This window comes from Aotus nancymaae, unplaced genomic scaffold (assembly GCF_030222135.1).
Source record: "Aotus nancymaae isolate 86718 unplaced genomic scaffold, 86718_ANA_hifiasm-v0.15.2.pri h1tg000021l, whole genome shotgun sequence".
Classification (NCBI taxonomy): domain Eukaryota; kingdom Metazoa; phylum Chordata; class Mammalia; order Primates; family Aotidae; genus Aotus; species Aotus nancymaae.
The window spans coordinates 539,281-567,016 of NW_026988433.1; the positions used below are offsets into that span (position 1 = coordinate 539,281).

General features: G+C 50.8%; 1 protein-coding gene across 4 annotated transcripts in view; it reads left to right on the forward strand.

Annotated features, from left to right (window-relative positions):
• Positions 1–60: 60 nt before the first annotated feature.
• The window catches only part of POLE (DNA polymerase epsilon, catalytic subunit), a 53,908-nt gene continuing 26,232 nt past the window's right edge, over positions 61–27,736 (forward strand). For 2 of the 4 annotated variants that reach the window (XM_064379527.1, XM_064379529.1), the window contains exons 1-29: positions 61–122; positions 2,407–2,548; positions 3,011–3,091; positions 3,503–3,547; positions 3,682–3,774; positions 4,052–4,206; positions 6,284–6,425; positions 6,551–6,631; positions 7,335–7,442; positions 7,862–7,972; positions 8,241–8,326; positions 8,541–8,660; positions 10,253–10,385; positions 10,549–10,662; positions 10,968–11,180; positions 11,469–11,576; positions 12,689–12,817; positions 12,890–12,992; positions 13,082–13,228; positions 13,939–14,084; positions 17,043–17,191; positions 18,024–18,116; positions 18,303–18,447; positions 20,651–20,808; positions 21,162–21,357; positions 22,751–22,965; positions 23,794–23,896; positions 24,289–24,369; positions 24,460–24,582. In XM_064379527.1, coding sequence (XP_064235597.1) covers positions 61–122; positions 2,407–2,548; positions 3,011–3,091; positions 3,503–3,547; positions 3,682–3,774; positions 4,052–4,206; positions 6,284–6,425; positions 6,551–6,631; positions 7,335–7,442; positions 7,862–7,972; positions 8,241–8,326; positions 8,541–8,660; positions 10,253–10,385; positions 10,549–10,662; positions 10,968–11,180; positions 11,469–11,576; positions 12,689–12,817; positions 12,890–12,992; positions 13,082–13,228; positions 13,939–14,084; positions 17,043–17,191; positions 18,024–18,116; positions 18,303–18,447; positions 20,651–20,808; positions 21,162–21,357; positions 22,751–22,965; positions 23,794–23,896; positions 24,289–24,369; positions 24,460–24,582 — 3,582 coding nt within the window. Of the gene's footprint in view, positions 123–1,115; positions 1,349–2,406; positions 2,549–3,010; positions 3,092–3,502; positions 3,548–3,681; positions 3,775–4,051; positions 4,207–6,283; positions 6,426–6,550; positions 6,632–7,334; positions 7,443–7,861; positions 7,973–8,240; positions 8,327–8,540; positions 8,661–10,252; positions 10,386–10,548; positions 10,663–10,967; positions 11,181–11,468; positions 11,577–12,688; positions 12,818–12,889; positions 12,993–13,081; positions 13,229–13,938; positions 14,085–17,042; positions 17,192–18,023; positions 18,117–18,302; positions 18,448–20,650; positions 20,809–21,161; positions 21,358–22,750; positions 22,966–23,793; positions 23,897–24,288; positions 24,370–24,459; positions 24,583–27,736 lie in introns of those variants that run through there. The other 2 variants (XM_064379528.1, XM_064379530.1) reach the window with 2 other exon arrangements.

Sequence of the window (27,736 nt, forward strand, 5' to 3'; positions counted from 1 at the left end):
AGACTGGTGGGAGCGCGCCAAATTTCTCCCGCGAAGCAGAGGTCGATCGGCGGCGGCTCCATGGCTTTCAGGAGCGGAGGGCGGCGGCGCGCGGACCCGGGCGCGGACGGCGAGGCCGGCAGGTGAGGGGCGCTCTCCTGAGGCCCTCGGGCCGGCCCTGCCGAGGATGCGGTGGAGCCGGGCGCGGGTGGCGCCGCCGAGGCGAGGGGGAGGCCGGGGTCCCGCAGCCGCCCCCTCTCGCCGCGCCTGACCGGGGTGGAGCGGCGCGCCCGGACCGCCGGCGGAGGGACCTGGGGCGGGCGGAGGCTCCGCGGGGGAACGAGGCGGGCCGCGCGGTCTTCCCCTGCTCGGCTCTTCCTGAGGCGTTTCGGGCCTCGCCTGGCGCGCAGCTGCGTTTGGGGCCTGCCGCGCGGCGGGGGCGGTGCGAGCTGCGGGAGCGGGGCCAGGCCCTGCGGGGCGGACGCGCGGCGGGTGGGGGCCGGGACCCCGCCTGGGGGCGCAGCGCTGGGGGAGGCCGCGGCGGGCGGATCGCTGGAGCCTAGGATCCTGTGCCGGCGACACCCTTTCTCCTCTGTTTGATTACTTTATTTTTTTGGAGGCGGAGTCCTGCCCCCTCACCCAGCCTAGTGTTTATTATTATTATTGGTGGGGGGACACAGTGCAGCCCTGTCGCCCAGGCTGGAGCGCAGAGGCGCGATCTCGGCTCCCTGCAGCCTCCGCTCCTGGGTTCAAGCGATTCTCCTGCCTCAGCCTCCCGAGTAGCTGGGGTGACAGGCGCGCGCCATCACGCCGGCTGAATTTTGTAGTTTTAGCAGAAACGGGGTTTCGCCATGTTGTCCAGGCCGGTCTCGAACGCCTGACCTCAGGTGATCCGCCCGCCTCGGCCTCCCAAAGTGCTGGATTACAGGCGTGAGCCACCGCGCCCAGCCCTTCTCTTCTAAAAAGAAGAAAAATTAGCGAGGCTGGTGGTGTGTGCGTGAAGTCATGGCTATTAATTCTCGGGAGGCCGAGGCCGGAGGTTCACCTGAGCCCCGCAGGTCGAGGCTGCTGTGAGCTGGGATCGCGCCACAGCCCTCCAGCCTGAGCGAGGGAGCCAGACCGTCTAAAAAAAAAATAGAAAAACGGTAAGACGCAGCTGCTCGGTGGCCAGAGCAAACGGTAAACATGACGGAGGCCTGGCCTTCTGCCATAAGCAGAAAACGTGTAAGAATGCGAAGGCTTTTACGGACACTTAGCTGAACAAAATTCTTCACGGAGGAGAAACCGAGTGGTGAGGATCCCTGACGGCTGTCGTGCTAATCACTGCCTATCCTTAGCCCCGTTTGGTCCTCAGGCAAGCCCCGGAGAGGTAGGTGTCCTTAGTATCTACAGTGTGTGCTGGAACGTGGAGCTCAGGGACGCGCACCGGCTGCTCTGGTTCGGGGTGCAGGACGTGCCCCCACCTACTGCACTCCACTGCCCTGCCCCGAGCTCGGTGACCGCCTCCAGGCGGGGGATATTGAGTGCTGGCTTTTAACTTGCACCCTTTACGTGGGTTAACTCCTCTCGTCTTTAAAACAGCCCCAGGAGGCGGTGGGTGGTAGATGTGCCTGCATTTTTTCTGTGAAATGGGGACACCAGTGGCCTCCCTCGTAGGGGTTGTCATGAAAACTGACTGAGAGTGTATGTGGAGTACTGGGACGATGGATATAGTAACCCGTGAACCGCTCTCTGTCTGTCTGTTATCCCCATTTTTCCGAAGTTTTACTGTTGCTGGTTTAAAAGTCAGATACACGGCTCAGACTAAACAGTTTCGGGAGGAAATATGGTCCCAGTGAACAGTTTTCTAGTCCACTGAATCCAACGTATATTAATAATATATAAATATACATAATCGTGATTACTGTTTATGTTAGTATTCTGGTTATAAAGTTGAACAGGTTTTGAAGGGCCTGCCCTAATTGTATTTTTCCCATGAGTCCTTTCATTTTAATGTGCCTTTTTGCCAAACTTGGGGTTTTTCAGGAATACATTATCTGAAACACACTAGGTGGGTTCAGTGTTGCAGAAGTAGGTGGGATTGGCCAGGCATGGTAGCTTACCCCCTGTAATCCTAGCACTTTGGAATTCCAATGTGGGCAGATCACCTCATGAGTTCAAGACCAGCCTGGCCAACATGCTGAAACCCCATCTCCACTAAAAAATACAAAAATTAGTCAGGTGTGGTGGCGGGCACCTGTAATCCCAGCTACTTGGGAGGCCAAGGCAGGAGAAGTGCTTGAACCTGGTAGGCGGAGGTTGCGGCAAGCCAAGACCGTGCCGCTGCACTCCAGCCTGGGGGACAGAGTGAGGCTCTGTCTCAAAAAAAAAAGAAAGAAGTAGGTGGCATTTCGAACTGTAACCACTGGGTTCCTTTCTTTCACTCAGGGATGATGGCCCCACTTCCTCAGTCTCCGCACTCAAGCGCCTGGAACGGAGTCAGTGGACGGATAAGATGGATTTGCGGTTTGGTTTTGAGCGGCTGAAGGAGCCTGGTGAGAAGACAGGCTGGCTCATTAACATGCATCCCGTAAGCACTGGCGCTTTCCCTTGGTCCTTCTCCCTCCCAGGGGTGTGGCTGTATTCCTTCTTGTCATAGCATGGTCCTTGTCCAAAGCGGGACCCATGGGGGGACTTGTCTGGTGAGTCAGTAGGGAGATGTGATGGCTCCCAGCTCTCCTCCTTTCCTCTTTAACATCATTGAGGGCCACAAAGAAGTCAGTGTGAGAAGCCGGAGGTGATGGCCCTCGCTTTTAGCCATCATAATAAAGCTTTCAAGGATTATGAGGGAGAAATTCCAAGAAATCCCCATTTGGAGGCTCTTACGATGTGGTTCTTTTGAATAAGGTGGTAGTGTTAATGTAGGGGTGGAATAAAGACCTAGATGAGGGGATTTGTTTCTGAAGTGCTCAGTTTCCCAAAAGGTCGGAGGAAAAGGGTCCTGACACTGTGTAGAGGACGATTGTGCCTATGTTGGTCAATTCTCTCGTAGACCGAGATTTTAGATGAAGATAAACGCTTAGTCAGTGCGGTGGATTACTACTTCATTCAAGATGACGGAAGCAGATTTAAGGTAAGCCCGAGAAGCTAAAACCCACTTGCAGCGAGCAGCTGGATCCAAAATGAGGGGTGTTCATTTAGCTCTGTGACTGTCAGGGAGGTCGTGGGAGGCTTCTAGTGCACAGCTGCCCATAGCCCACCAAAACTCAGGCCCCTGGAGGCCCCATCAGTCACCATTTAAGATGTCCTGAGAGAGATCAGTTTAGGAAGACTCTGAACGGTGAGCAGTATTGCGTCTTAGATTCTTGCCCCATGGTAAGTGCACATCCTAACGTCCTGTTATGCTTTAAGAGCTACCAAGGTCAAGGCTACCCTGGCTCTAGGCTGTTCATGGACTGACTATAGGAGCAAGCAGTCTGTTTTCATTTTTCTCTCCTTTTTTTTTTTTTCTCATAATTCCTGGATGGGTTGGTGACTCTTACAGGTGGCCTTGCCCTATAAACCGTATTTCTACATCGCAACCAGAAAGGTAAGTGTGTTTTATAGATTCAGGTCAGGTGACCTGTGTGTGTCATTCTGTGGTGGGCTTTGCAACTGGGAAGTAGTCAAGGAAGGGAATGTGTTTTACCAATGGAAAGCGTTTTTATTCTGATCCTGATTTAGGGTTGTGAGCGAGAAGTTTCATCTTTTCTTTCTAAGAAGTTTCAGGGCAAAATTGCAAAAGTGGAGACTGTCCCCAAAGAGGACCTGGATTTGGTGAGTATCACCCAGACTTCCCAGGGGTGAATGAGGCCAGGTTCCACACTGTCCGTGGCAGGTGAGATTGGAAGAGGTGGAAATTCAGGTCATCTGTTGGGTGATGGGGCAGTATGGGGACCGTCTATAAAACTTCTTTCAAAGAGCTCTAGTGGTGTTAATTGGTGCCACGTGCAAAGTTGGACAGAGTGCCTGGGAGTCTTCAACTCTTTGACTTGTATATTTACCTTTGAGTGTTTACCCTCTAAACAGTGAGCACAATCTCTTCGCCTTATAGCCAAATCACTTGGTGGGTTTGAAGCGAAATTACATCAAACTGTCCTTCCACACTGTGGAGGATCTTGTCAAGGTGAGGAAGGAGATCTTCCCTGCAGTGAAGAAGAACAGGGAGCAGGATCATGCCAGCGACATGTACACAGCCATGCTTTCCAGGTAAACTTCGTTCTTGTGAGCAAAGTGTCAGCTGGTTGAGAATGACAAGATGGGAAGGAGACAGGAACACTTAGCAATAAAGTTACCTTAATGGCTGGCTCTGTTTGATAGGGAAAACTCGAGCAATTAGGTAGAGATTTCTTTTTTTTTTTTTTTCTTTTTCGAGACGGAGTTTCGCTCGTTACCCAGGGTGGAGTGCAATGGCGCGATATTGGCTCACTGCAACCTCTGCCTCCTGGGTTCGGGCAGTTCTCCTGCCTCAGCCTCCTGAGTAGCTGGGATTACAGGCACGCGCCACCATGCCCAGCTAATTTTTTGTATTTTTAGTAGAGATGGGGTTTCACCATGTTGACCAGGATGGTCTCGATCTCTTGACCTCGTGATCCACCCGCCTCGGCCTCCCAAAGTGCTGGGATTACAGGCGTGAGCCACCGCGCCCGGCTAGGTAGAGATTTCTATGTGTTCTGTGTGAATAAGCAGTGGCTTCACAGGTTGTATTTTATTTTATGCGTTAGCTCTCTTTTCCCATGTGGGCGTGGGTTTATGGCTCTAAAATTGAGTGATTGTAACAGTAAAGTCATTTTACAGGGAAATGATCCTTCATCCTACTGCCCTAACACAGTCCATCTGCGAATTTCATTAACTACTGAGATTTACATGGCACAACTTCTCCAGAGAACCTTGGGTATCGTCTATAGAAATTTAAGTTTAGAACCCCAAACGCTGTTCGTCAAGTGTTTGAGCATCAACAGTAATAGGATGCAAAGTAACAGATTAGCAAGAGAAAATCTTGAGTAATTAAGTTTGGATGACTTCAGAAGAACCTACCTTATCCTCTGACAAGAGATCAATTTGGGATGCTGAACAGCTCTACAGTCCCTACCCTGATTCCGCCTTCCCTGGCAATGCTATAGGTTACTTTTTGAAATATTGGAAGGTGTAATCAGAGACTCGAGTCTTCAGAGGCCTGAGCCGTATCTGAGACTCATCTGTCTTTTCCCCTGAATAGATCATTCAGTATTTGGGCTTATGGGCCGATAGTGGCCGCAAGGGTGGGCCACATCTTTAGACATGGCAGAGACCCGTGCATAGGCTGTGCAGTGCCCAGGCCTGCTCTTCAGACTGCATGAGGCAGCCTCCTCAGTAATAGGACCACGGTGGGATGGTCATGCCTGGGTGCTCTCCTGACTGGCAGTACTTAATGTTTTCTTTCCTTTTTCTTCTATTATTTATTTTGAGGCAGGGTTTTTGCTCTGTTGCCCAGGCTGGAGTGTAGTGGTGCAATCATAGCTCACTGTGGCCTTGAGCTCCTGGGCTCAAGCAATCCTTCCACCTCAGCGTCCTGAGTAGCTGGGATCACAGGTGTGTACCCCATGCCTGGCTAATTATTATTATTCTTATTATTGTTATTTTTTGTAGAGACGAGTCTCCCTATATTGCCCAGGCCTGTCTTGAACTCCTGGGGTCCAGCGATCCTCCTGCCTCCCAAAGTGCTGGGATTAGAGGCACAAGCCCCCATGCTTGGCCGTGTGTGTGTGTATTTTTTTTTTTTTAGTTGCGGTATAACTCACATCATATAAAATGCGTACATCTTACACTGAATTTTCTCCTGTCTGTAGGGTTATCATCCAACCCATTCTTCTTTTTTTTTTTGGAGACAGTCTTGCTCTGTCGCCCAGGCTGGAGTGCAGTGGCGCAATCTCTGCTTACTGTGACCTCCGCCTCCCGAGTTCGAGTGATTCTTCTGTCTCAGCCTCCCAAGTAGCTGGGATTACAGGCGTGCACCACCACACCTGGCTAATTTTTGTATTTTCAGTAGAGACAGCGTTTCATCGTGTTGGCCAGGCTGGTCTTGAACTCCTACCTCAGGTGATCTGCCCTCCTTGGCCTCCCAAAGTTCTGGGATTACAGGCGTGAACCACTGTGCCCAGCCCAATCCAAGCCATTCTTAAAGGAAGGACTGCCCTGGTCATTGGAACCACCTCAGTTTACCTTTTGTGTTTATTCAGTTTGAACTCTGGTCTCACCTCTTCCAGGCCGTGGCAGTTGAGTTAGTTGCTCTCTTTTTAATTCCTAGTGTTCTGCAAAGGAGCAGTGTCATTACTGATGAAGAGGAAGCCTCTAAGAAGATAGCTGATCAGTTGGACAACATTGTGGACATGCGCGAGTACGACGTCCCCTACCACATCCGCCTCTCCATTGACCTGAAGATACACGTGGTGAGTGGGGGCAGGGTTGGGTCATGAATTTCCTAACAGCCAGGAGATGATCATTATGGATGAATCCACAGACGAATAGGCTTCCCTGGAGTATGACTCTAGTTAACACACTGTGTGTTTTGCAGGCTCATTGGTACAATGTCAGATACCGAGGAAATGCTTTTCCGGTGGAAATCACCCGCCGAGATGACCTTGTTGAACGACCTGTAAGTTTTGGCTTATATTACCTTCATCCTAAAATTCCTTGTTTTCTGGAGAGAATACTCTTCAGTGCAGAAGAGTGAATTTGACTCAAAGATATGTTTGCTGCTTTTTCCCCCGAATACTTTCTTAAAGGAATTATGGAGTTAGAATTTTTCATCAGAGCATCGTTTCGTTTTTTGTTGTATGTCACCACATGACATCAGTATTTGAGCTAAGCAGGATTTGGACATTTGAGGGAAAGCTGGGACTTCCATTTGAGTAGTTGATAGCGAAGTGACACAGTAACAATGGATTTGTAACTAGAAGGCCTTGGTTTGAGTACGACTTTGTGATCTTGGGAAAGTTTTTGTATTCAGTTTTGTCTTTTCCGAAATGAGGATATCATCTCTGTGCCACAGTGACCTTTCAGGATTGTCATAACCATCAGAATGAGGTGATGCCTTTTAAAGAATTTGTCTACTAAAGTTCTGTAATTTTAGACTTGTCCTGTGATCAGCTGCTCTTTTTGGTATGTAAGTTTTCATACCATAGAGAGTTGTGATACTCTTGACATAGGTTGGTCAGTCTCAAGGTCCCTGTCCCAGCTTTTTCAGAGCCCTTTGGCTCTTAGCAACCAGAGGGAGGTGGAGCAGGCCAGGGGTGGGTGTTCAGGGAGACCTAATGGGGAGCTCAGAGCTTGGCTTTATGCTTATTTTGTCACCGCAGGACCCTGTGGTTTTGGCATTTGACATTGAGACGACCAAACTGCCCCTCAAGTTTCCTGATGCTGAGACGGACCAGATTATGATGATTTCCTACATGATCGATGGCCAGGTGAGCAGGTGGCTTCTGGGAAGTAAGCTCCTGGGATGGGGGCCTTGTCTGGTCCCCAGACTAGAGCAGCATCTGCCCCACAGTTAGTATTTGTTGAGTGAATAACGAGTTAGTGAGTCCAGGAATGGGAGCAAGCAAGCTGTTCCGACACCAAACTGTACGTACCCTCTCCTTTCCAATGGGAATCCAGACACGGAGGGTCTCTTCTCGGGAAGCCTTACTAAGGCGCTTTCATGCTGCTGTGGTCTTCTTTGTAGTGAAACTCTCTTGGCAGAGTGTCTGGGCAGTGTGGGGAGGCCGTGTCTTGGCTCTGCTGTGGTCTTCTTTGTAGTGAGAGTCTCTAGGCAGAGTGGGCGGTGTAGGGAGGCCCTTGGCTTTGTGGCCTCTGACTTGTGTTGATTGCTAATGAACTTCCCTAGGGCTACCTCATCACCAACAGGGAGATTGTTTCAGAAGATATTGAAGATTTTGAGTTCACCCCCAAGCCAGAATATGAAGGACCCTTTTGTGTCTTCAATGAACCTGATGAGGTGAGGAGGTAGCACTTGGGAGACTGCCTGGTGTTTTGGGAAGAAGGGGCATGCGGCTCTTTCCAAGGCCTCAGGCATTCCGTCGGGTCAGAATTGCAGCTCCTAAGCTTTGTTCTTAGGGTGTGACCCTCTTTCCTGCCAGAGACCAGGGCACGGGGTGGGAATAAGGGCCAGCTTGAGGCTGCTGCTTCTGAGCGTTGGGAGAGGAATGTGGAAATAGCTTGAAGAAGAGAAAGAGCAGACCTGGACTGCTGTGACTTGGGTTTAGGCTCATCTGATCCAAAGGTGGTTTGAGCATGTCCAGGAGACCAAACCCACCGTCATGGTCACCTACAACGGGGACTTTTTTGACTGGTGAGTCTGTGTCTTCTCTGTGAGTAACTGGACAGCGTTTGGGAGGGAGGACGTTGCGTGGTGTGGGTGGGCTTCCCATGCCGACAGGAGGTGGCTCCAGGTTCACTTTGCACCTCCCATGTCTGGGTTCCTCCCTGGGTCTGAGGGAGGAATGGAGGAAGCGGAATTAGAGTCTGACCTGCCCACTTGCTTATCTGTCCTCTTTTAAACCCAGGCCGTTTGTGGAGGCCAGGGCAGCAGTCCACGGGCTCAGCATGCAGCAGGAGATAGGCTTCCAGAAGGACAGCCAGGGGGAGTACAAGGCACCCCAGTGCATCCACATGGACTGCCTCAGGTAGGGGCCACAGGGCAGCACGGCTCGTCACTGCTGTCTGTGAGCGAGATCCGAAGGCCGCTTGCAGACTGTGCAGTTGACACATCTCTTATGGGAGGAGGGTGGCCTCTGAGAGGCCATTTCAGGTCACCGAGAGGACGGCAGCTGCAACCCTGCCGGGGCCCGGGCTGTGCTGTCTTTGAGTGTTGGCTGACAATTCGTCAGTGTCCAGGCACATGGAGTATCAGCCTCTGGGCTGGGGAAGCTGCTGGGAAGACACACTCAGCAGACAGGTCCCTAGCTAGGACCTCATGGAGGGACCTGCTCTGCCAGGTGAGTTTGGGATGTGGCAGCCAGGCTGTCCCACAGGACAAGCCTCACGGGACAAGCGCAGATTCCAGATGAGCAGGGGGTGTGCAGCCGAGAGGTGGAGACAGTCAGGGCGCCTGGGGGCTCTGGCATGTCTGGTTGCGACGACAGGTGGATGTGGAATTGCCAAGAGAAGGAGGCTGGAAGGGAAGGGGTCTCCATGGGCCTCTGTACTGGTAGGGGGCGGATTCATCCTGACCATCACGGTGCCACTGGAGCACTTGAAGCCTGAATGTGTTTCTGTTTAGCTCTGATGTTTGGCTCTTGGGTTGGAGAGGGAGGCCAGGAGGCTGGGGCTGGTTTAGTGTGACAGTGTGACAGTCGTGATCCAAGGCAGGAGGTGAGCGGCCCGAGGATGCAGGGTCTGTCATGTGGGGCAGGGGCAGGGGCAGGGGGAGGCCCAGGAATGCTGGTTCTCAGGGAGGGGGTGGCACCTGGGTTTTTGTGGCATCCGTGGAGACAGGGAATGTGTATAGAAGGGGCTTGAGGTGAGAGGTGACCCTGCTACTGATACGCTAGCCTGGAAGTTCCACCCAGATAGGGGCCCTGAAGACCACCATGAGGCTTGGTTTGGGCTTGCACTGTGGATTGGGACTCACTGGCACGCAGGTCTTGGTGAAAGCTTGGGTAGTGGATGAACTCTGAGAGGAGGAGGAAGAGGTCACAGGGTGGAGGCCGCAGGGGCGGGGCCTGGACGTGGCCCCTGGACAGCTGCCCCAGGGAAGGCATCTGTAGGGGGGAGGTGGAGACAGGTTCTGGGTAGAGTGTGGGGGCCTTCTTTTCTTCGCTTTTATTTTTTATTTATTTTGTTTTTTATTTTTATTTTTATTCCTCCTCACGTCTGATCACATCTTGCCTTCTATTAAAGGAGGGTGGGCTTGAGTGTTTCCGTGCTGAAGGGACAGTGTGAGGAGAGCAGCTCAGTGTGGTTGATAAGTAGGCCCCAAGGGTGCAGGCCTGAGGTCTTGGGGAGAGGCCATGGGCTCTGCCGAGGGTGGGAGGAAGGCGAGGGCCCAAAGGACCGGTCCTGGTGCTTCCTTGTGTTGTGGATAGGTCTTTGAGATTAACTAGATCCGGATGAAGGGTTTTCACGAGGGACATACACTGTGTGGGGCCTTGGTGTGAGGCTCCTGGGTACCTGTTAGGACCTTGCCTCCATCTGTGTGGTGCCCAGTTTTGCTGGTTCTCAGGGGTTCCCTGGCTGCATGTTAGAATCCTAGTTTCTGTTCTCATTCTCCTTCCAGGTGGGTGAAGAGGGACAGTTATCTTCCCGTGGGCAGCCATAACCTCAAGGCGGCTGCCAAGGCCAAGCTGGGCTATGATCCTGTGGAGCTGGACCCGGAGGACATGTGCCGCATGGCCACCGAGCAGCCCCAGGCACGTGAGCCACATCCCGGCTCCCCTTGCTGCCGTGCGTGTGCACGTGTGCCAGCCCACTCCACCCAGCAGGCTGGCCAGGCCAGGCTTTGCTTTCTGTGCTTCACACTTGGCCGTGGGCTCTTGGCTCTGATAACTCTGCTCTCTGGCGCTCTCTCCTCAGACGCTGGCCACGTACTCCGTGTCAGACGCCGTCGCCACTTACTACCTGTACATGAAGTACGTCCACCCCTTCATCTTCGCTCTGTGCACCATTATTCCCATGGAGCCCGACGAGGTGGGTGTCTCCTCCTGTCAGCACCCTGGCCCCATCGTGAGTGCACTGGAGCTGAGTGGAGGTGGAAGTCCCAGGAGTGCTGGTGACAAAGGCAGCAGTAGGATTCTGGTGTGTGATGTCAGGGAGGTCCTTTGGGAATTCTCGGGCCCTGGTGTGAGGAAGGAACCACAGGAGGCAGAATTTGCAGCCATTTACTACGAGGTTTTCTCCTTCCACGCTGAAGTTCACTTTAGGTTCCTGGACTTTGCTTGTGAGTCAGGGCCTTTGGTGCAGCTTTTGGCTGGAAGCTCTGCTTTCTCTTGTAGGTGCTGCGGAAAGGCTCTGGCACACTGTGCGAGGCCTTGCTGATGGTGCAGGCCTTCCACGCCAACATCATCTTCCCCAACAAGCAGGAGCAGGAGTTCAATAAGCTAACGGACGACGGACACGTGCTGGACTCCGAGACCTACGTGGGGGGCCACGTGGAGGCCCTCGAGTCTGGGGTCTTCCGCAGTGATATCCCTTGCCGGTTTAGGATGGTGTGCTTCTTCCCCGGATTCCGTTTCTTCTGTGGTGGGACCCAGAAGCCCCAGGGGCTGAAATAAAGCCCCTTCTCCCCATTCTGTCCCATGGCCCCCTCACTGGATGTGACTTATCTGGCCCAGCTCGCCTCGGGGCGTCTTTAGGGCAGCGCTGCAGAGTGCGCACGGGAGTCCTTCCGGAGCTTTCTCAGGCACATCCTGCCGCTTGCAGCCACAGCGTCAAACCTGAGGCGGGCTGGTGGGAGTGTGTTCCCCTCTGACCCGTTGTCTTACCGTTTGTGCTAGAATCCCGCCGCCTTTGATTTCCTGCTGCAGCGGGTTGAGAAGACCTTGCGTCACGCCATTGAGGAAGAGGAGAAGGTGCCCGTGGAACAAGTCACCAACTTTCAAGAGGTAACCGTCCAGGAGGCAGGAGGAGCTAGTCTGTTCATGCGCCTTCTTCACAAACCACGTCTTTCAGCAGCACATTCGTTGTGCGCCTGCTGCGTGTGGTGCTGTGGACGGATGACACAGGGTCTCTGGTGGGACAGGGCAGTCATGGTTGTGACGTGTGATGCTTTCTACCGAGGTCGGAGGGCTTCATGAGAAGGTGGGGTGTGAGCTGCTCCTGAAATGTGGTCACACGGCAGGTGGGCCCTGGTGGGATGTGTTCGTGCCCCGTTTTAAGGCATTGGGACTTTATTTCGTAGGCATTGGGGAGACATTGGAGGTTTTAAATTTTATTTACTTTTTGTTGTTGAGACTTAAAAATTACGGTACATTCCTGCAAATGACAGGATTAGTGACTGTAGAATCTGTTCACATGATGGTTAGAGAAAGCACCACTTAGGAAGTGTGTTATTTGGCTGGAGAGGGAGACGCCGGTTTTTTTGTGTGATCTGCACTCCTCAGGATGCGGCTCATCTCATTTCTTTTGAGATGGAGTCTCACTGTTGTCGGCCCGGGCTGGAGTGCAGTGGCACGATCTCGGCTCACTGCAGCCTCTGCCTCCTGGGTTCCAGCAGTTCTCCGGCCTCAGCCTCCCGAGTAGCTGACCTTGACCTCATGGGCTCAAGCGATTCTTCTACCCCAACCTTCCAAGTAGCTGGGACTACAGGTGCTACCATCACATACAGCTAATCTTTTATTTTTATTTTTGTAGAGACGGCGTCCCACTGTGTTGCTCAGGCTGATCTCGGGCTCCTGGGCTCAAGTGACCCTCTGGCCTCGGTCTCCCAAAGTGCTGGGATTATAAGCATGAGCCACTGCACCTAGCCTAAGGGGTTTTTTTAATACTGAGGATAATTTGGTGTTCAAGTGATTTTCTTGTTAGACTCTACCAAATTTAATGTATTTCATAGACGCAATGGCAGCCCTTCTTAACTTTTTTCTTCTGGTTAATTTTTGCTCATTTAGATATTTTTCCGTGTTTTCCACTCCTGAATGTCTAACGTAGGAGGTGGTAAACTGTAGCACGTGAGGGAAGCTTGGTCACCAGCCCCCACTGAGTTTCACCTTCTCTGCAGTTGTGTGATCAGATTAAGAGCAAGCTTGCCTCCCTGAAGGAGGTTCCCAGCCGCATCGAGTGTCCACTCATCTACCACCTGGACGTGGGGGCCATGTACCCCAACATCATCCTGACCAACCGCCTGCAGGTGAGGCTTTACTTCCTGCGGCAGTCGGCGCTCTCTCTGCCCGAGCCCTAAGTGCTTTCTCACCCCTCGCAGCCCTCTGCCATGGTGGACGAAGCCACCTGTGCTGCCTGTGACTTCAATAAGCCTGGAGCCAACTGCCAGCGGAAGATGGCCTGGCAGTGGAGGGGCGAGTTCAGTGAGTGGCGGCCGCCTGGGTGGGCACTCAGTGGGAAACCGGTGCGTCTGTGCCTCCTTTTGAACGTGCTCCCGTCGCCTTCTTCCCAGTGCCGGCCAGCCGCAGCGAATACCATCGGATCCAGCACCAGCTGGAGTCAGAGAAGTTCCCCGCCTTGTTCCCAGAGGGGCCGGCTCGGGCCTTTCATGAACTGTCCCGTGAGGAGCAGGCGAAATACGAGAAAAGGAGGCTGGCGGGTGAGTGCCTGGGGGTGGTCGTGGCTGTCAGATGTGGCTCCTGCGCCCACTTTTTGTTCTTGCTGGGCTGCACTGTCCGTCCCAGCTGGGGTGCAGAGGTGTTGTCAGAGCAGACCGGAAGCCGCTCTGGGTCACTGCAAGCTGTGCTGTCGCTGCAGGGTCCTTGGTTTGCTTCCCCTTCAGCAGGTGCTCGACACTGCTGTTCTGTGGTCTCGGTGTACTTGGCCTGTAGCGACACCTGGGCCGTCCTGTCCTATTTCTTTCTTTTCCTTTTTTTTTAAACGAGATCTCACTGTGACCCAGGCTGGAGTGCAGTGGTGCGATCTTGGCTCACTGCAGCCTTGACCTCCCAGGCTCTGGCAATCCTCCCATCTCAGCCTCCTAAGTAGCTGGGACTACAGGTGCGCGCCATCGTGCCCGGCTTATTTTTTGTATTTTTTGTAGAGATGGGGTCTCAACCATGTTGCCCAGGCTGGTCTCAATCTCCTGGGCTCAAGTGATCCACCCACCTTGGCCTCCCGAAGTGCTGGGATTACAGGTGTGAGCTAGTGTGCCTGGTCACCTTTTTCGACATGAGAAATTAGCAGTGTATGTGAGCTGTTGCTCCTTTGTAGTGACATAGAAGCCGTGTTCCTCAGCACCCCTGTACCCCAGCTCCCTCTGCTCTGGGAGACCTCACCCACCTGCTCCACCCTCTCCATTGTGCTTAGATTATTGCCGGAAAGCCTACAAGAAAATCCACATCACCAAGGTGGAAGAGCGCCTCACCACCATTTGCCAGCGGGAAAACTCCTTCTACGTGGACACCGTGCGTGCCTTCCGGGACAGGCGCTATGAGTTCAAAGGGCTCCACAAGGTGAGCTCTGGCGTGCTGCAGGCTTTGGCCTCTGAGGGCAGTTTAGGTCAGCCGGTGAAGTAGGCACTCTTGGCTCCCTGCCTGGGGTCCTCTGAGCAGGCACCTGCACTTGGATCATAACATGCAATTGTTTTTGACTTGGAAGAGTTGATAGTCATGAAGGACGCAGGCCCTCGTCTGCGCTGGTCCCAGGCCCCAGAAGGGTCCTGAGTGATGGTAATTCCTGAAGTGATTACTTAGAGCAGGGTCAGCAGGCTACAGCCGGCCGCCGTTTGAGTGCATCGCGTCTTGCGGGACCCAGGTGCCTTTGCGTGTTGTTTATCTCTTTCCTGCTGTCATGGAGCTGAGGAGTTCTGAGGAACTGTGAGGCCATCACACCTGTGGTCTTCACCATCCTGCCCTTTAGTTTGCTGACCCCTGATTAGACAAAGTAGAGGGAATTTTAACTCATATTTCATCCTGTAGGAGCAAGGAAAGTGCATAGCAACACCTCAGTTTTGGTATCAGCGGGTCATTGTATTGTTTTTTTTTTTTTTGAAATGGAGTCTTGCTCTGTTGCCCAGGCTGGAGTGCAATGGTGGGATCTCAGCTCACTGCAACCTCCACCTCCGGGGTTCAAGTAATTCTCTGCCTCAGCTTCCCGAGTAGCTGAGATTACAAGCGCCCACCACCACGCCTATCTTGGCCAGGCTGGTCTTGAACTCCTGACCTTGTGATCCACCTGCTTTGGCCTCCCAGAGTGCTGGGATTACAGGTGTGAGCCACTGCACCGGCCACAGGTCATTGTTTTATATCTGATCAGATTGAGTCATTTTCTTCTGAGAGACCTTCACTATAGACTCAGCACGGCCCCTGCTGTGTGGCCTCTGGCATCCTGCACTGCCCTGCTGAACTCACCCTCACATGTTCTTTTTTATCGATAGACATAGTGTGACATTTCGTGTTTTTTTTTTTCTGGGACGGAGTCTCACTCCGTCACCCAGGCTGGAGTGCAGTGGCATGATCTTGGCCCACTGCAACCTCCGCCTCCTGGGTTCAGGCTATTCTTCTGCCTCAGCCTTCTGAGTAGCTGGGACTGCAGGCGTGTACCACCACCCCCAGCTAATTTTTTTGTGTTTTTAGTGGAGACGGGGTTTAACCATCTTGGCCAGGCTGGTCTCGAACTTCTGACGTCGTGATCTGCCCACCTCTGCCTCCCAAAGTGCTGGGATTACAGGTGTGAGTCACCGCGCCCAGCTGACATTTAGTGTTTTTAAGTGCTCAGTTCAGGGGCAGGAAGCATATTGACATTGTTGTACAACTGTCACCACCATCTTCCTCCAGAACTCTTCACCCTCTTCAATTGAAACTCTTGTCTACATTACACTTGATCTTAGCCAAAAGGCCGAAAAGCAAATAACTCTTGTCTACATTAAACAATGGCTCTCCACCTCCTCCCCCGGCCCCGGCAACCCCCATTCTACTTTTTGTCTCTGAATTCCACAACTCTAGGGATGTCATGTAAGTGATCTGTGCGGTATTTGTATCTTTGTGACTGGCTTTTTCACTTAGCATGATGCTTTCTCTTTTTGAGACGGGATCTCACTCTATCACCCCAGTTGCAGTACAGTGGTATGATCTTGGCTGACTGCAGTCTCCACCTCCCAGGCTCAAGTGATCCTCCTACCTCAGCCTCTCTAATACCTGGGACTACAGGCGTGTCACCACGCCCAGCTGGTTTTTGTAATTTTGGTAGAGACGGAGTTTCACCATGTTTCCTGGGCTGGTCTCAAACTCCTGAACTCAGGTCATCTACCCACCTCAGCCTCCCACAGTACCGAGATTACAGGCATGAGCCACCGCGCCCAGCCTTAGCTTGATGTTTTCAAGGTGTATCCATACTGCATTTCCGTAAATGGCTGAATAACATTAACTGTGTGGATTTGTCACATTTTGTTGATCCCTTCATCCATTGATGTCCACTTGGGTTGCTTCCACCTTTTGGCTATTTTGAGTAATCCTGGTTTGAACCTGGGGTGCAAGTATGTCTTCCCATCTCTGCTTTTCATTATTTGGGATATGGCACCCAGCAGGAGAGTTGTTAGATCATATGATAATTCCACATTTAGCTTTTAAGGAGCTGCCATACCATCTCACTTTATTTAAATTGAGCAATTGCTAAATTACTTGTTCATCTGTCTTGCTCATCAAATAAACACCAAAGGTGTAGCAGTTGTGCTTCAGAGTACAGTGGAGTTCCCAGCACATTATAGGAACTCAGTAATTATCTTCATGAATTTGTTTTTGTTCTTTAAATACCAAGCCTTTAAAAACCTTTTCTCGGGCCGGGCGCGTTGGCTCACGCCTGTAATCCCAGCACTTTGGGAGGCTGAGGCGGGTGGATCACGAGGTCAAGAGATCGAGACCATCCTGGTCAACATGGTGAAACCCCATCTCTACTAAAAATACAAAAAATTAGCTGGGCATGGTGGTGCATGGCTGTAATCCCAGCTACTCAGGAGGCTGAGGCAGGAGAATTGCCTGAACCCAGTAGGCGGAGATTGCGGTGAGCCGAGATTGCGCCATTGCACTCCAGCCTGGGTAACAAGAGTGAAACTCCATCTCAAATAAAAAAACCCTTCTCCTGTTGGGTGGGGAATTTGCTAAGACATCTGCGGTCTTAGCTGCATTTCTTTATTGATTGATTTTACCAGGGATCTCCTGAGTAGCTCTTGTTTCCTAGGAAGTGTGCTGAAGTGTTTAGAGACATCAGGCCGTGAAATCTACAATGATTCTGTCAACAGAGACAGACAGAAGAAAGGAAGTGTGACAATTGGCCAGTGTAGGAGGAGAATGTACAGTCTTCATTGTACTGGTTTTTAAGGTTTTCTATAGATTTGAAAATTTGCAAAATATTGAAAACCTGGACCATTGACTTTGTAGAATCTGTGATGTGCTCCATGTTCATGGGCTTCTCAGGTGTGGAAAAAGAAGCTCTCCGCGGCTGTGGAGGTGGGCGACGCGGCCGAGGTGAAGCGCTGCAGGAACATGGAGGTGCTGTATGACTCGTTGCAGCTGGCCCACAAGTGCATCCTGAACTCCTTCTACGGCTACGTCATGCGCAAGGGGTAGGCTGGGCCCGGGCCCGGGAGAGGCTTACGGGAGGAATGGGTGAGTCAGCGTTTCGGGCGGCTTCAGGTGTAGGTGGCCGTGCTTAGAGGGCCCTTCATCCCATTCCCATTCCCATTCAAGGAATATTGGAGGAAGGAGGCTTTGGGCTGGGGTGGGGCTGGGAGGTTGAGGAGAGTGGGGGCCGCTGACTCTGAGGGTCTGGGTGTCCATGAGCCATATGTGCTGTGGGATGTACGTGTCTCTGCAGTGTGGGCTAGAGACACGACGTGCCATTTTCCAGTGTGTTTATGTCTCACAGCGTGGATCCTCACTCGGGGACTTGGAGAGTGTCAGGCAGTTGCTTCACGGCATGTCTGTGTGTCAGAGAGGGGCACAGAAGTGACTGACAGGGGGCGCCAGGAGGGGAGGGTGGGACGGCTGACAGCAGGGCTGGGACCCAGGCTGGAGGAGGGTCGGGCCTGGGCTTTCTCTGAGAAGCTCAAGGTGAGAATGGGGCTTGGGAGAAGGTGTGAAGAGAGTAGAGAAGGCGTGAATGGGCCTGGGTGGTATTAAGAGTCCTGCTGAGGCTGGAGTCCTGAACAGATGCAGTGGCACACACTGCACCCTTCCAGACCCTTCCTGAGCCATGCTGGGCACCAGAGTGGGGACAGAGAAGTGTCTCGGGCAGAGCTATATTCCACCTTAGTTCTGTCCTGCTTAACGCACATTTGGCTGCTTCCCTTGTCCACGTCTTGTCTCTGCCTTCCTCCTTCCCACTCCTCACTGCCTCTGATACCCTCTGGAGGGAGCCACACCAACCCCACCCACCAGGCTGTGGTGTCCTCTCAGGGCTCGCTGGTACTCCATGGAGATGGCCGGTATCGTCTGCTTCACCGGGGCCAACATCATCACCCAGGCGCGGGAGCTAATCGAGCAGATTGGGTGAGCGCAGAAGGGCAGCTGTGGGGCTGGGAGCAGGTTCCGTGGGCAGGCGTGGTCAGGAAGGACGGAGGGAAGGCTGGAAGGCACACAGTGGGTGGGAAGGAAGGAGAGAGGGAAGGCTGGAGGCTGCACACTGGGTGGGAAGGAGAGGGGAATTCATGACCTTGCTCCTCTCTTTCTCTGAAGGAGGCCTTTGGAGCTGGACACAGACGGCATATGGTGTGTCCTGCCTAACAGCTTCCCAGAAAATTTTGTCTTCAAGACGACCAACGTGAAGAAGCCCAAGGTGACCATCTCCTACCCAGGCGCCATGTTGAACCTCATGGTCAAGGTGAGTCTGGGGCATGTGGTCCTGGACCACCGGCGGCCTCACAGTGCATGTGCCTTCCTGGCACCCAGCACCGCCCACATTGCTTCTCTGTAGCCTGAAGACCATGGTCAGAAGGCATCAAGTGATTCTGATCCTTTGTCTCAGCATATAGCGCCCAGACTTTTTTGCTTTTAGCTCTTTATTTTGAAAGAAATTTAAACTTACAGGAAGTTACAAAAATGGTACAGAGAATTTCTGTATTCCCTTCAGCCTGCTTCCCCTAACGCTGACCTCGCCTAAACCATGGTGTGCTTGTCAAAGCTAAGAAACCTGCACTGGTGCCCCTGTAAGTGCACCGCAGGCCTCACCTGGGTTTCCCGTGTTCCCAACACAGCCCCTCCTCTGTCCCTGGACCCCGGCAAGGACCCACGTGGCGCCGACTTGCCCTGTCCTGCTCCATTCTCACGTCACAGCCTCACGCTTCGGTGCTGCTGGCCAGGCTGTGGCTGGCTGTCCCTTGATTTGGGGTTATGTGTTATTTCTCTTGATTAGACTGAGGTGATTTGGGTTTTTGGAGTTACTCCACAGGGGCAGTGCCCTCCCCACGTTCTCGGGTGCATCATGTTGGGTTTGTGGTTGTGTGCCTGTGGGGCACCTTAGTCTCCTGTTTGAGGGGCTTCTGCAGGCCTTGCTGTGGCCGCTCCTGTGCCCCCTCCTTCTGCTGCTCTTCCGTTGTAAAGACACACCTGATGGGGAGGAATAAGCATCCCTGGAGGAGGCTGTGTTTCTGGACATGTATTAGAGCCGTCACAGCAGCAAATACAGAATCGTGGAGCAGGTGCTTTGAGACCGTGCATCCTCAGTTGCCCTGTAAGCTTCTGCCTACGGTGTTAGCTTTGCTGGTGGGCCGCGCCTGCAGCAGTTATGCCTGGGGTTTCCCGTGGTGGTTTTTCTCTGGCGGTTTTGTGTTTCCGCCATTCCTTCTGCTGTATTGATTGAGATCCCGTAGGGAAGTGTTATCCTTCTCTCACATTTGTTTTCACTTACTTGTCTGCTTATTTACGTCAGAGTGGACATCGCGGGGTTGTCGCTCATAGGAACAGAGGGGCTTGCTGCTGGGGCCTGCTCCTGGTTTGTCACGTGTTCTCACCTCTTCTGGTGTTTGTTTCTGAAGCACTTTCCTACTTCTTGGTACTGTAAGATGCCCCAGCCTCATCTTGTATTTTCCCTGCTCAAACCTGGAATCAGCCAGTTCTCCAAGAAGAATGGTGTAAAAACCCGAGATGGGGCGCTGCCTGGGCTCACTGTTCCTGGGAGTGTCATAGCCTCCAGCCTCTCACAGTGGAGGGAGCCAGGAGATATGTCTCTAGTAATGCATGCACACAGAGCTGTTTGTTCCTGTGTCTGCCTGTCTGTCTGCGTGGACGCGTTTAAACACGTAACATGCATCTGTGCCCCTTTCCTTGGTAGTGACTTCTTTCTCCTCGGTGATAAACCTGTCTCTAATTTCTCAGTATGTGTGTTTGTTCAATCCTAGTGTACACGTAAAGTATTTTTAGAATTGCTAACAGACTTATTCCCCTTGAGAAATAATCTCACCAGCTACTGTACGGCGTTTGTAGACGGTGACTTTTGTTTTCAGCCTTATCCTGTCCAGTCAGCAGAGTTCACAGGGCAGCTCCTTCCTCTGTCGGCATGGTTCTTCTGTACGTCCACGGTGCCGTTGGACTCATCTGGCCGTCTGCACCCTTCTCGGGATCCCGACACCCTGGTTGGATGGTTTTTAATTTGCACAGTGACGTTCACTCTAGCGCACAGCCCTGTGGGTTTGGACAGATGCATAGTGTTGTGTTGCTTCCGTGCACTACAGAGCAACACAGAGCAGCTGCCATCCTTTGTCAGCAAACCCTCTCCCTACCCTGAAACCCTGGCAACCCCCAGTGTGTGTTTTGTACTACAGTTTTGCTTTGTTGAAAATGTCATGTAAATGGAAGCATACGGCCTGTAACCTTTCGGGTCTGGCTTCTTGGACCTAACAAGTATGCCTGAGTTCTACCATTTGGCTGCGTGCATCAAAATTTCCTTCCTTCCCACTGCCAGGTTGTGTCGGTTATTTGGAAAAGCCTCAGTTTGCTGATCCATCCACTCCTGGAGGGACATCAGGTGGTTTCCAGGTTTGTGCCGACAGGAGCGAGGCTGCCCCCTCTTCACTCTTGTTTCTCAGGAAGGCTTCACCAATGACCAGTACCAGGAGCTGGCCGAGCCATCCTCACTCACCTACATCACCCGCTCAGAGAACAGCATTTTTTTTGAGGTTGATGGGCCCTACCTTGCCATGATCCTTCCAGCCTCCAAGGAAGAAGGCAAGAAATTGAAGAAGAGGTGGGACTCTCACAGCTTTTGTGCTGTAGGAAGGACATGGATTGAGATGAATTAGATTTGTCAGCCCAGAAAGGAGGGTGGGTCAGCAGCCAAGGTAGAAACAGACCTGGGTTCTTGTGGCCTTACTGATTCCATTTGTACCAGCTCTGTCTGCCTCCTGCTGTGTTCTGGCCCTGTGGCTGCAGGCCCTTGTCACTTTCCTTTTAGAGAAGCATCGGCCTGAGGGAGAGATGTTTGCTGCCTGGTGGATGACAGGCAGAGGGTTGGAAAGGGAAGAGGAAGGCAGAGAGGATGAGCACAGCTGGTGGCTCCCCAGCGCTCCTTCCCACTGCCGTGCCTGCCTTATCTGTCAGGTATGCTGTGTTCAACGAAGATGGTTCCCTGGCTGAGCTCAAGGGCTTTGAGGTCAAACGCCGCGGGGAGCTGCAGCTGATCAAGATCTTCCAGTCCTCGGTGTTTGAGGCCTTCCTCAAGGGCAGCACGCTGGAAGAGGTGTATGCCTCTGTAGCCAAGGTGGCCGACTACTGGCTGGATGTGCTATACAGCAAGGTAAGGGCCCACCCTGCCTCACCTGCTCTGAGGGACAAAGGACCCTGCAAGAAGGGGCTTCGTGCTTCCTGGGCTCCCAGAGACCAAGGTGACCGTTGAACTCAGGGCTAATCCTAATGAAATCCCAAGTCCTCCTGAGCACAGTTGCCCCTTGGAGTTTCCCTCAGCGTCTGTATCCAGGGACACAACTCCGTGAAGGAAACGTTTTTTTAAATAGTGTGATAAACCGGGCATGGTGATATGTGCCTATGGTCCCAGCTACGTGGGAGGCTTTGGTGGGAGGGTCACTTGAGCCCACGAGGTGGAGGCCACAGTGAGCTGTGATTGCGCCACTGCACTCCAGCCTGGAATGTTGCTTTGTATTTTTTATATTTTTCAGGCTACATAACGTTTGATCAGTTTACATACCTTAATTTACGTAACTAGTCCACGATTATTTACTACCAGCTAGGTTTTACATTTCCATCATTATAAATGGTTTTGCATTGAATGTCTGGGGTGGAAGAAATGCTACAACACTCTGCAGTGCTTTCGTGGCTTGCTTTGCTGCGTGGGCTTCCGTTTCTTGGCCTGTTGTCTTGTATAGAGTGACACGTGCAAGGGAGCACGGGGGGCATCACACAGAATATTCCTGAGCCCAGCACCCCTTACAGGATGTGGGGGCCTGTGGTCAGGAACACGTGTACAAAGCGGCCGCTCCAGCTGGATGTGGGTGCCACACTGGAACTGCTCAGGCTGTTCTCCAGCAGGCCGGGGTTTCTCTTTCCTCTCTTCTGGCTCTTCCTGCCCCTTCTTTCTGCTGCTTTCAAGGAGAAAAATGTCCTGTCTTAGGCAGAGCAACGTTCTTTTCTGCAGCCTTGGTGCTCATCAGTAAATTCTTCTTGATATTTTGTGCAGTTTAATGAAATAAAAGCTAGGCCAGGCATGGCAGCTCACGCCTGTATCTCAGCACTTGGGAGGCCTAGGCAGGCAGATAACTTGAGGTCAGGAGTTAGAGACCAGCCTGGCCAACATGGCAAAACCCCTTCTCTACTAAAAATACAAAAATTAGCTGGACGTGGTGGCATGTGCCTGTAATCCCAGCTACTTGGGAGGCTGAGGCATACGAATGGCTTGACCCTGGGAGGCGAGGTTTTAGTGAGCTGAGATCGCACCGCTGTACTCCAGTCTGGGTGACGGAATGAGACTCTGTCTCAAAAAATAATAATAAAAGCTAAAGTTCTGTGTGTGTGTTTTAAAGTACTGCCATGAAAGCCTGTGAGAGAGCTCTTTGTAATTGCAGCCTTCTACATCTCAGGCTAGAGAAGGGCGTGGCCTACAGGAGCACATTCTGGGGTGAGCCCAAACTGTGCTCCTTGATTTCTGCAGTGTTTTACCCATTGCCTTTCTCTAGGCAGCCAACATGCCTGACTCTGAGCTCTTTGAGCTCATCTCTGAGAACCGTTCCATGTCTCGGAAGCTGGAAGATTACGGGGAGCAGAAGTCCACGTCCATCAGCACAGCAAAGCGCCTGGCTGAGTTCCTGGGAGACCAGATGGTCAAGGATGCAGGGCTGAGCTGCCGCTACATTATCTCCCGCAAGCCCGAGGGCTCCCCTGTCACAGAGAGGTAAGGGCTTCCTTACAGATTTGGGCTGTGTTTAATACCAGATTTGGGATGGCGTAAGTGTCATCAACCAGAAATGGATAATTGTTATTTTATAGGCAATGAGATGCACTATACCAGAGGTCAAAGGGTTGAATTGCAGCTAGGTTACGGCACTGATGGCTTGAAACCATGTTGGAGAAAAAAGCAAAAATCAGGTTGAAGAAAGACCCTTATTCCTCCATGTACATAAAACTTAAAAACATGGCAACTTTTCTTTTTTGTGTGGTTACATACACATAGGACCAGTACACATGCCTGCATGGGATTGATAAATATCAGAATAAGAGTTGTCTTTACTTCTGTGTGAGAAAGGGACAGGTTGGGGCCGCATAGGGCTTCACTCTAATCATCTCACACTGGAAGTCAAAGTGGCCAAGTTGGAGCTTGATAGAGCCGAGTGGATGCATAGGGGGTGTGTCTTTCGGTCTCCTTATGTTTGCAGCGTGCACCACAGATGTTTCCTCCAGTGAAAGAGAGGCACCGACGGTTGCTAGTTGCTTTGCTAGTGACATGAAAACAGGCTTATTCTTTCTAGAAAGCAGCCTGAGTCTTCTGTGTGTTACTCATGAGGAACACGTAGACATGTCTACACACATGCATGCACGTCTGTTACTGAGGAACCCGTAGACATGTTTGTGCATTTGTATGCACGCAAATGTATACGTTACGTGAGGATGTTTGTGAACAGCTATTACAAGTCCTCATTTCCGTGTTCATTTGATAAGAATTATGATCAGATTTTGGGTGATTCTTACTGTTCCTGAGCTGTGTGCCTGTCTCCTCACCTAGGGCCATCCCGCTGGCCATTTTCCAAGCAGAGCCCACAGTGAGGAAGCACTTTCTCCGGAAATGGCTCAAGAGCTCTTCCCTTCAAGACTTTGATATTCGGGCAGTGAGTACCACTTGTGTTTTCTACTCTTAAAAGTGTACAAGGAAAGCTAGACAGAGCAGAACGTGTCTGAGTTGGATTATGTTTTTTGTCTGGAGTCTTCACTCTTGACTTCCTCCTTTCTGATAAGTAGTAGGTGAGCAACTAATAACCCTTTAGGGTAAAACTGAAAACGTGAAGTACCTGGGGCCCTTTCGCTGTTCTATTAGATGGACTAAGGCCAGGGGTGTTGGCTCAGCCACCTACTAGCTCTGTGATCTGGCGGAGTCAGTTAAGCTTCCTGCCTCAGTGTCCTCTGCTGTGCAGTGGCACCTTTCATCATAGAAGACACTGAGTGTTTAGCTGTGTGCTCAGCATGAGGTGAGCCTCACACATGGCGTTTCCTGCACACGCAGATTCTGGATTGGGACTACTACATTGAGCGGCTGGGAAGTGCCATCCAGAAGATCATCACCATTCCTGCAGCCCTGCAGCAGGTGAGGGCGGGTTCAGCGGCATGGGCCGTGAGGCTAAAAACCGTGGAGTCAGACAAGGGTCTCTCCCTTATGGATATTGGCCTCACACAGGTGAAGAACCCAGTGCCACGCGTCAAACACCCTGACTGGCTGCACAAAAAACTGCTGGAGAAGAATGATGTCTACAAGCAGAAGAAGATCAGCGAGCTCTTCACCCTGGAGGGCAGGAGACAGGTGACGGGGGGGCCCCCGAGGCCGGGCTGGGTGGGATCCCTGTGATACGCAGGACCTCAGGCTCCTTTTGTTGCTGTGTGTGCTGTAGTGAAGCTTCTGTGCAAGCATCTAAAACGGATTTTTTCTGAAAACGTGCCCCTCGGCACTTTACTCTCTAACTCTGAGTGTCACTCTTGTGAATAGGACACACGTTGTGAGCTTCAGGTGAAGGGGAGGAACTGTCTCCTTACATGAAAACATTAGGGTATACTAGTTACACTCAGTGCCTTGGGCAGATCACTGTCTCTTGGGGCCCCAGTTTTCTGAATGTGAAATGAAAATCTTTCCTGTGGAAACACTTAGAAACACAGGACACAGTATAATAGAAAGTACACTGAAAGTCGGAAGAGCAGAAGGAAAATCCTCAAGTGCTGAAAATTAAAAGTAAGCTATAAATCAGAGCAGTACACGCACTCACCTGATAAGAAAAAGATACTCAGCTAGATTGGATTTTAAAATTTAACTGTCTTATTTCTAAGAGTTAATATACATATGTATACTTATCCCTCTCCACCGCTCCCCGAGACGGGGTCTTGCTCTGTTGCCAAGGCTGGAGTGCAGTGGCACAATCTTGGCTCATTGCAACCTCCGCCTCCCAGGTTTAAGCAATTCTCCTGCCTCAGCTTCCAGTGTAGCTGGGATTATAGGCACGCGCCACCACGCCTAGCTAATTTTTTTAAAAAAATTTTAATTTTTAGTAGAAACAGGGTTTTACCATGTCGGCCAGGCTGGTCTCAAACTCCTGACCTCAGGTGATCCACCTGCCTTGGCCTCCCAAAGTGCTGGTATTACAGGCATGAGCCACTGTGCCCAGCCAAGAATTATATTTAAAAGACACAGAAAAAGTAAAAGGACTAAATATATATATATACATATATATATACCAGGTAAATTTTAACCAAAAGAAAGCTGATGTGGCTTTGTTAATAACAGACAAAACAGTCTTTAAGCCAAAAGCATTAGGAAACATCAAGATGGTTGTTAAATAATACTGAAAGTCACTATTCTCTGGAAATATATGCTAATTGTAACAATGTAGCCTTACATTAAATAATGTAAACATTTACCTGATTATGAGAATTTACCTCCAATCAGTTTGGGAGATGTTAACATTCCTCCCTCAATTGATAGTTGGAGCAGACCAAAAATCAGCAAAAACATGTTTGGAATGACACAACTAACTAGATTTAGTCACTAGCTATAATACATTTAGTGAACAAATGTAGTCTTGCACTAAAATTAGAGAATACGTGTCCTTTTTAAGAATGCATAAAGTAACGACCATATATATATACCACAAAGTAAGCTGCAACCACTTCTAAGTAACTTAAATACAGAGTTTGGAAATTTAAGAAAAAAACACATGTATAAATAACTTGTGGATCAAAGTCATAGAACTTAGACAATACTTAGAACTAAATGTAAATACAGACACTGTCCAGATTTGTAGTATGCAATTAAACAGGACTTGTGTGCACATTTGTATATCTAAATGCATGTATTAGTAAAGAAAAACAAATGGAAAATTAAAGAAGTTTCCAACTGAAGAAGTTCGAGAACAACAGACCCATCAGAGGAAGTAGACGGAAGTTATAAAGGTGACCAGGCATGGTGGTGCACATCTGTAGTCCCAGCTACTCGGAAGGCTGAGGCAGGAGGTTTGCTTGAGCCCAGGACTTTGAGGCCATAGTGGGCTATGATGGCATCTGTGAATAGGCACTTCACCCCAGCCTGGGCAGCACAGGGAGGGAGACCCCATCTCAAGAAAGAAAAGAAAGAAGTTACAAAGGTGAACAAGAATGAGTGAAACAAGCAATATAACCAAAATGTTGTTCTTTGAAAAGACTTAGGAAATAGTCATATCTTTTTCTTTTCTTTTGAGACAGGGTCTCATTGTGTCACCCAGGCTGGAGTACGGTGGTGCGATCACGGCTCACTGCAGCCTTGACCTCCTGTGCTCAATGGATCCATCTGCCTCAGCCTCCTGCGTCGCTGGCTGTAGGCGTGGCTCACCACACCCAGCTAATTTTTGTAATTTTTTTGTAGAGACGAGGTTTTGTCATGTTTCCTAGGCTGGTCACATCTTTTTCAGGATAGAGTTTTAAAATTTTTATTTTAATGGAAACATACATTATTATAGATAAAGTGTAAAAAAAATGAAAGGATACCCATTTTTTGCTAAATTGGAAAACTTGGAACAGACAGTATCCTCAAGTTAGGCCCTGACCTAAGAAGCAATGAAAACCTGAATAGAACTTCAACCATTACAGAAATTGAATCACACTTAAAAAGAAACAAACACCAAACCCAAATGGTTTTTAAGAGGAGTAAGAAAAAAACACGCCTTAGCTTGTTTGGTAACCCCCTGAGTAGCTGGGACTACAGGTGTGCACCACCACACCTGGCTACTTTTTTTTTTGTAGAGTTTGGATCTCGCTGTGTTGCTCAGGCTGATACTAAACTCTTGGGCTCAAGTGATCCTCCTGCCTGGGTCTCCAAAGCACTGGCGTTACAGGTGTGAGCCACCATGCCTGGCCTGTATACAACTTTACTGAACATATGAAAATTTACCTAAGTAATAAAAAGAGGTACCATCTTTACAGATGAAAGGACTCTATTAAAATATGGCAGTTTGCCCCACATTAATTCATAATATTCAGTGTAATTCCAGTAGAAAAATATACAAAAAGTTTTTTGGATAGAACTTGACAGATGAATCCTAGAATTCATACAAAGAGTGAGGATAAGAATAACGAAAGAATTTTGAAGAATAAGGAGGGGATGTTGATCTTTCTGTGTAACAAGACACACTATGTCATGGCATCTTTACGAGATGAGAGCAGTAGAGCTGATTGGGAGCCTAGAAACAGACCCTCCTGTAAGTAGGAAGCTGGTAGGTCGCAGAGGAACCGTTTTAGATTATTAGGGGGAGAGTAGACTGCAGTGAGTGATGCTGGTGAAAATGGTTTTTCATGTTCGAAGAAGTTGCAGTCTCACTGTAAAACTAAGGCTAGGTGTGATGGCTCATGCCTGTAATTGTACTGCTTTGGGAGGCCAAGGAGGGAGGATCAGTTGAGCCCAGGAGTTCCAGACCAGCCTGGGCAACATAGGGATA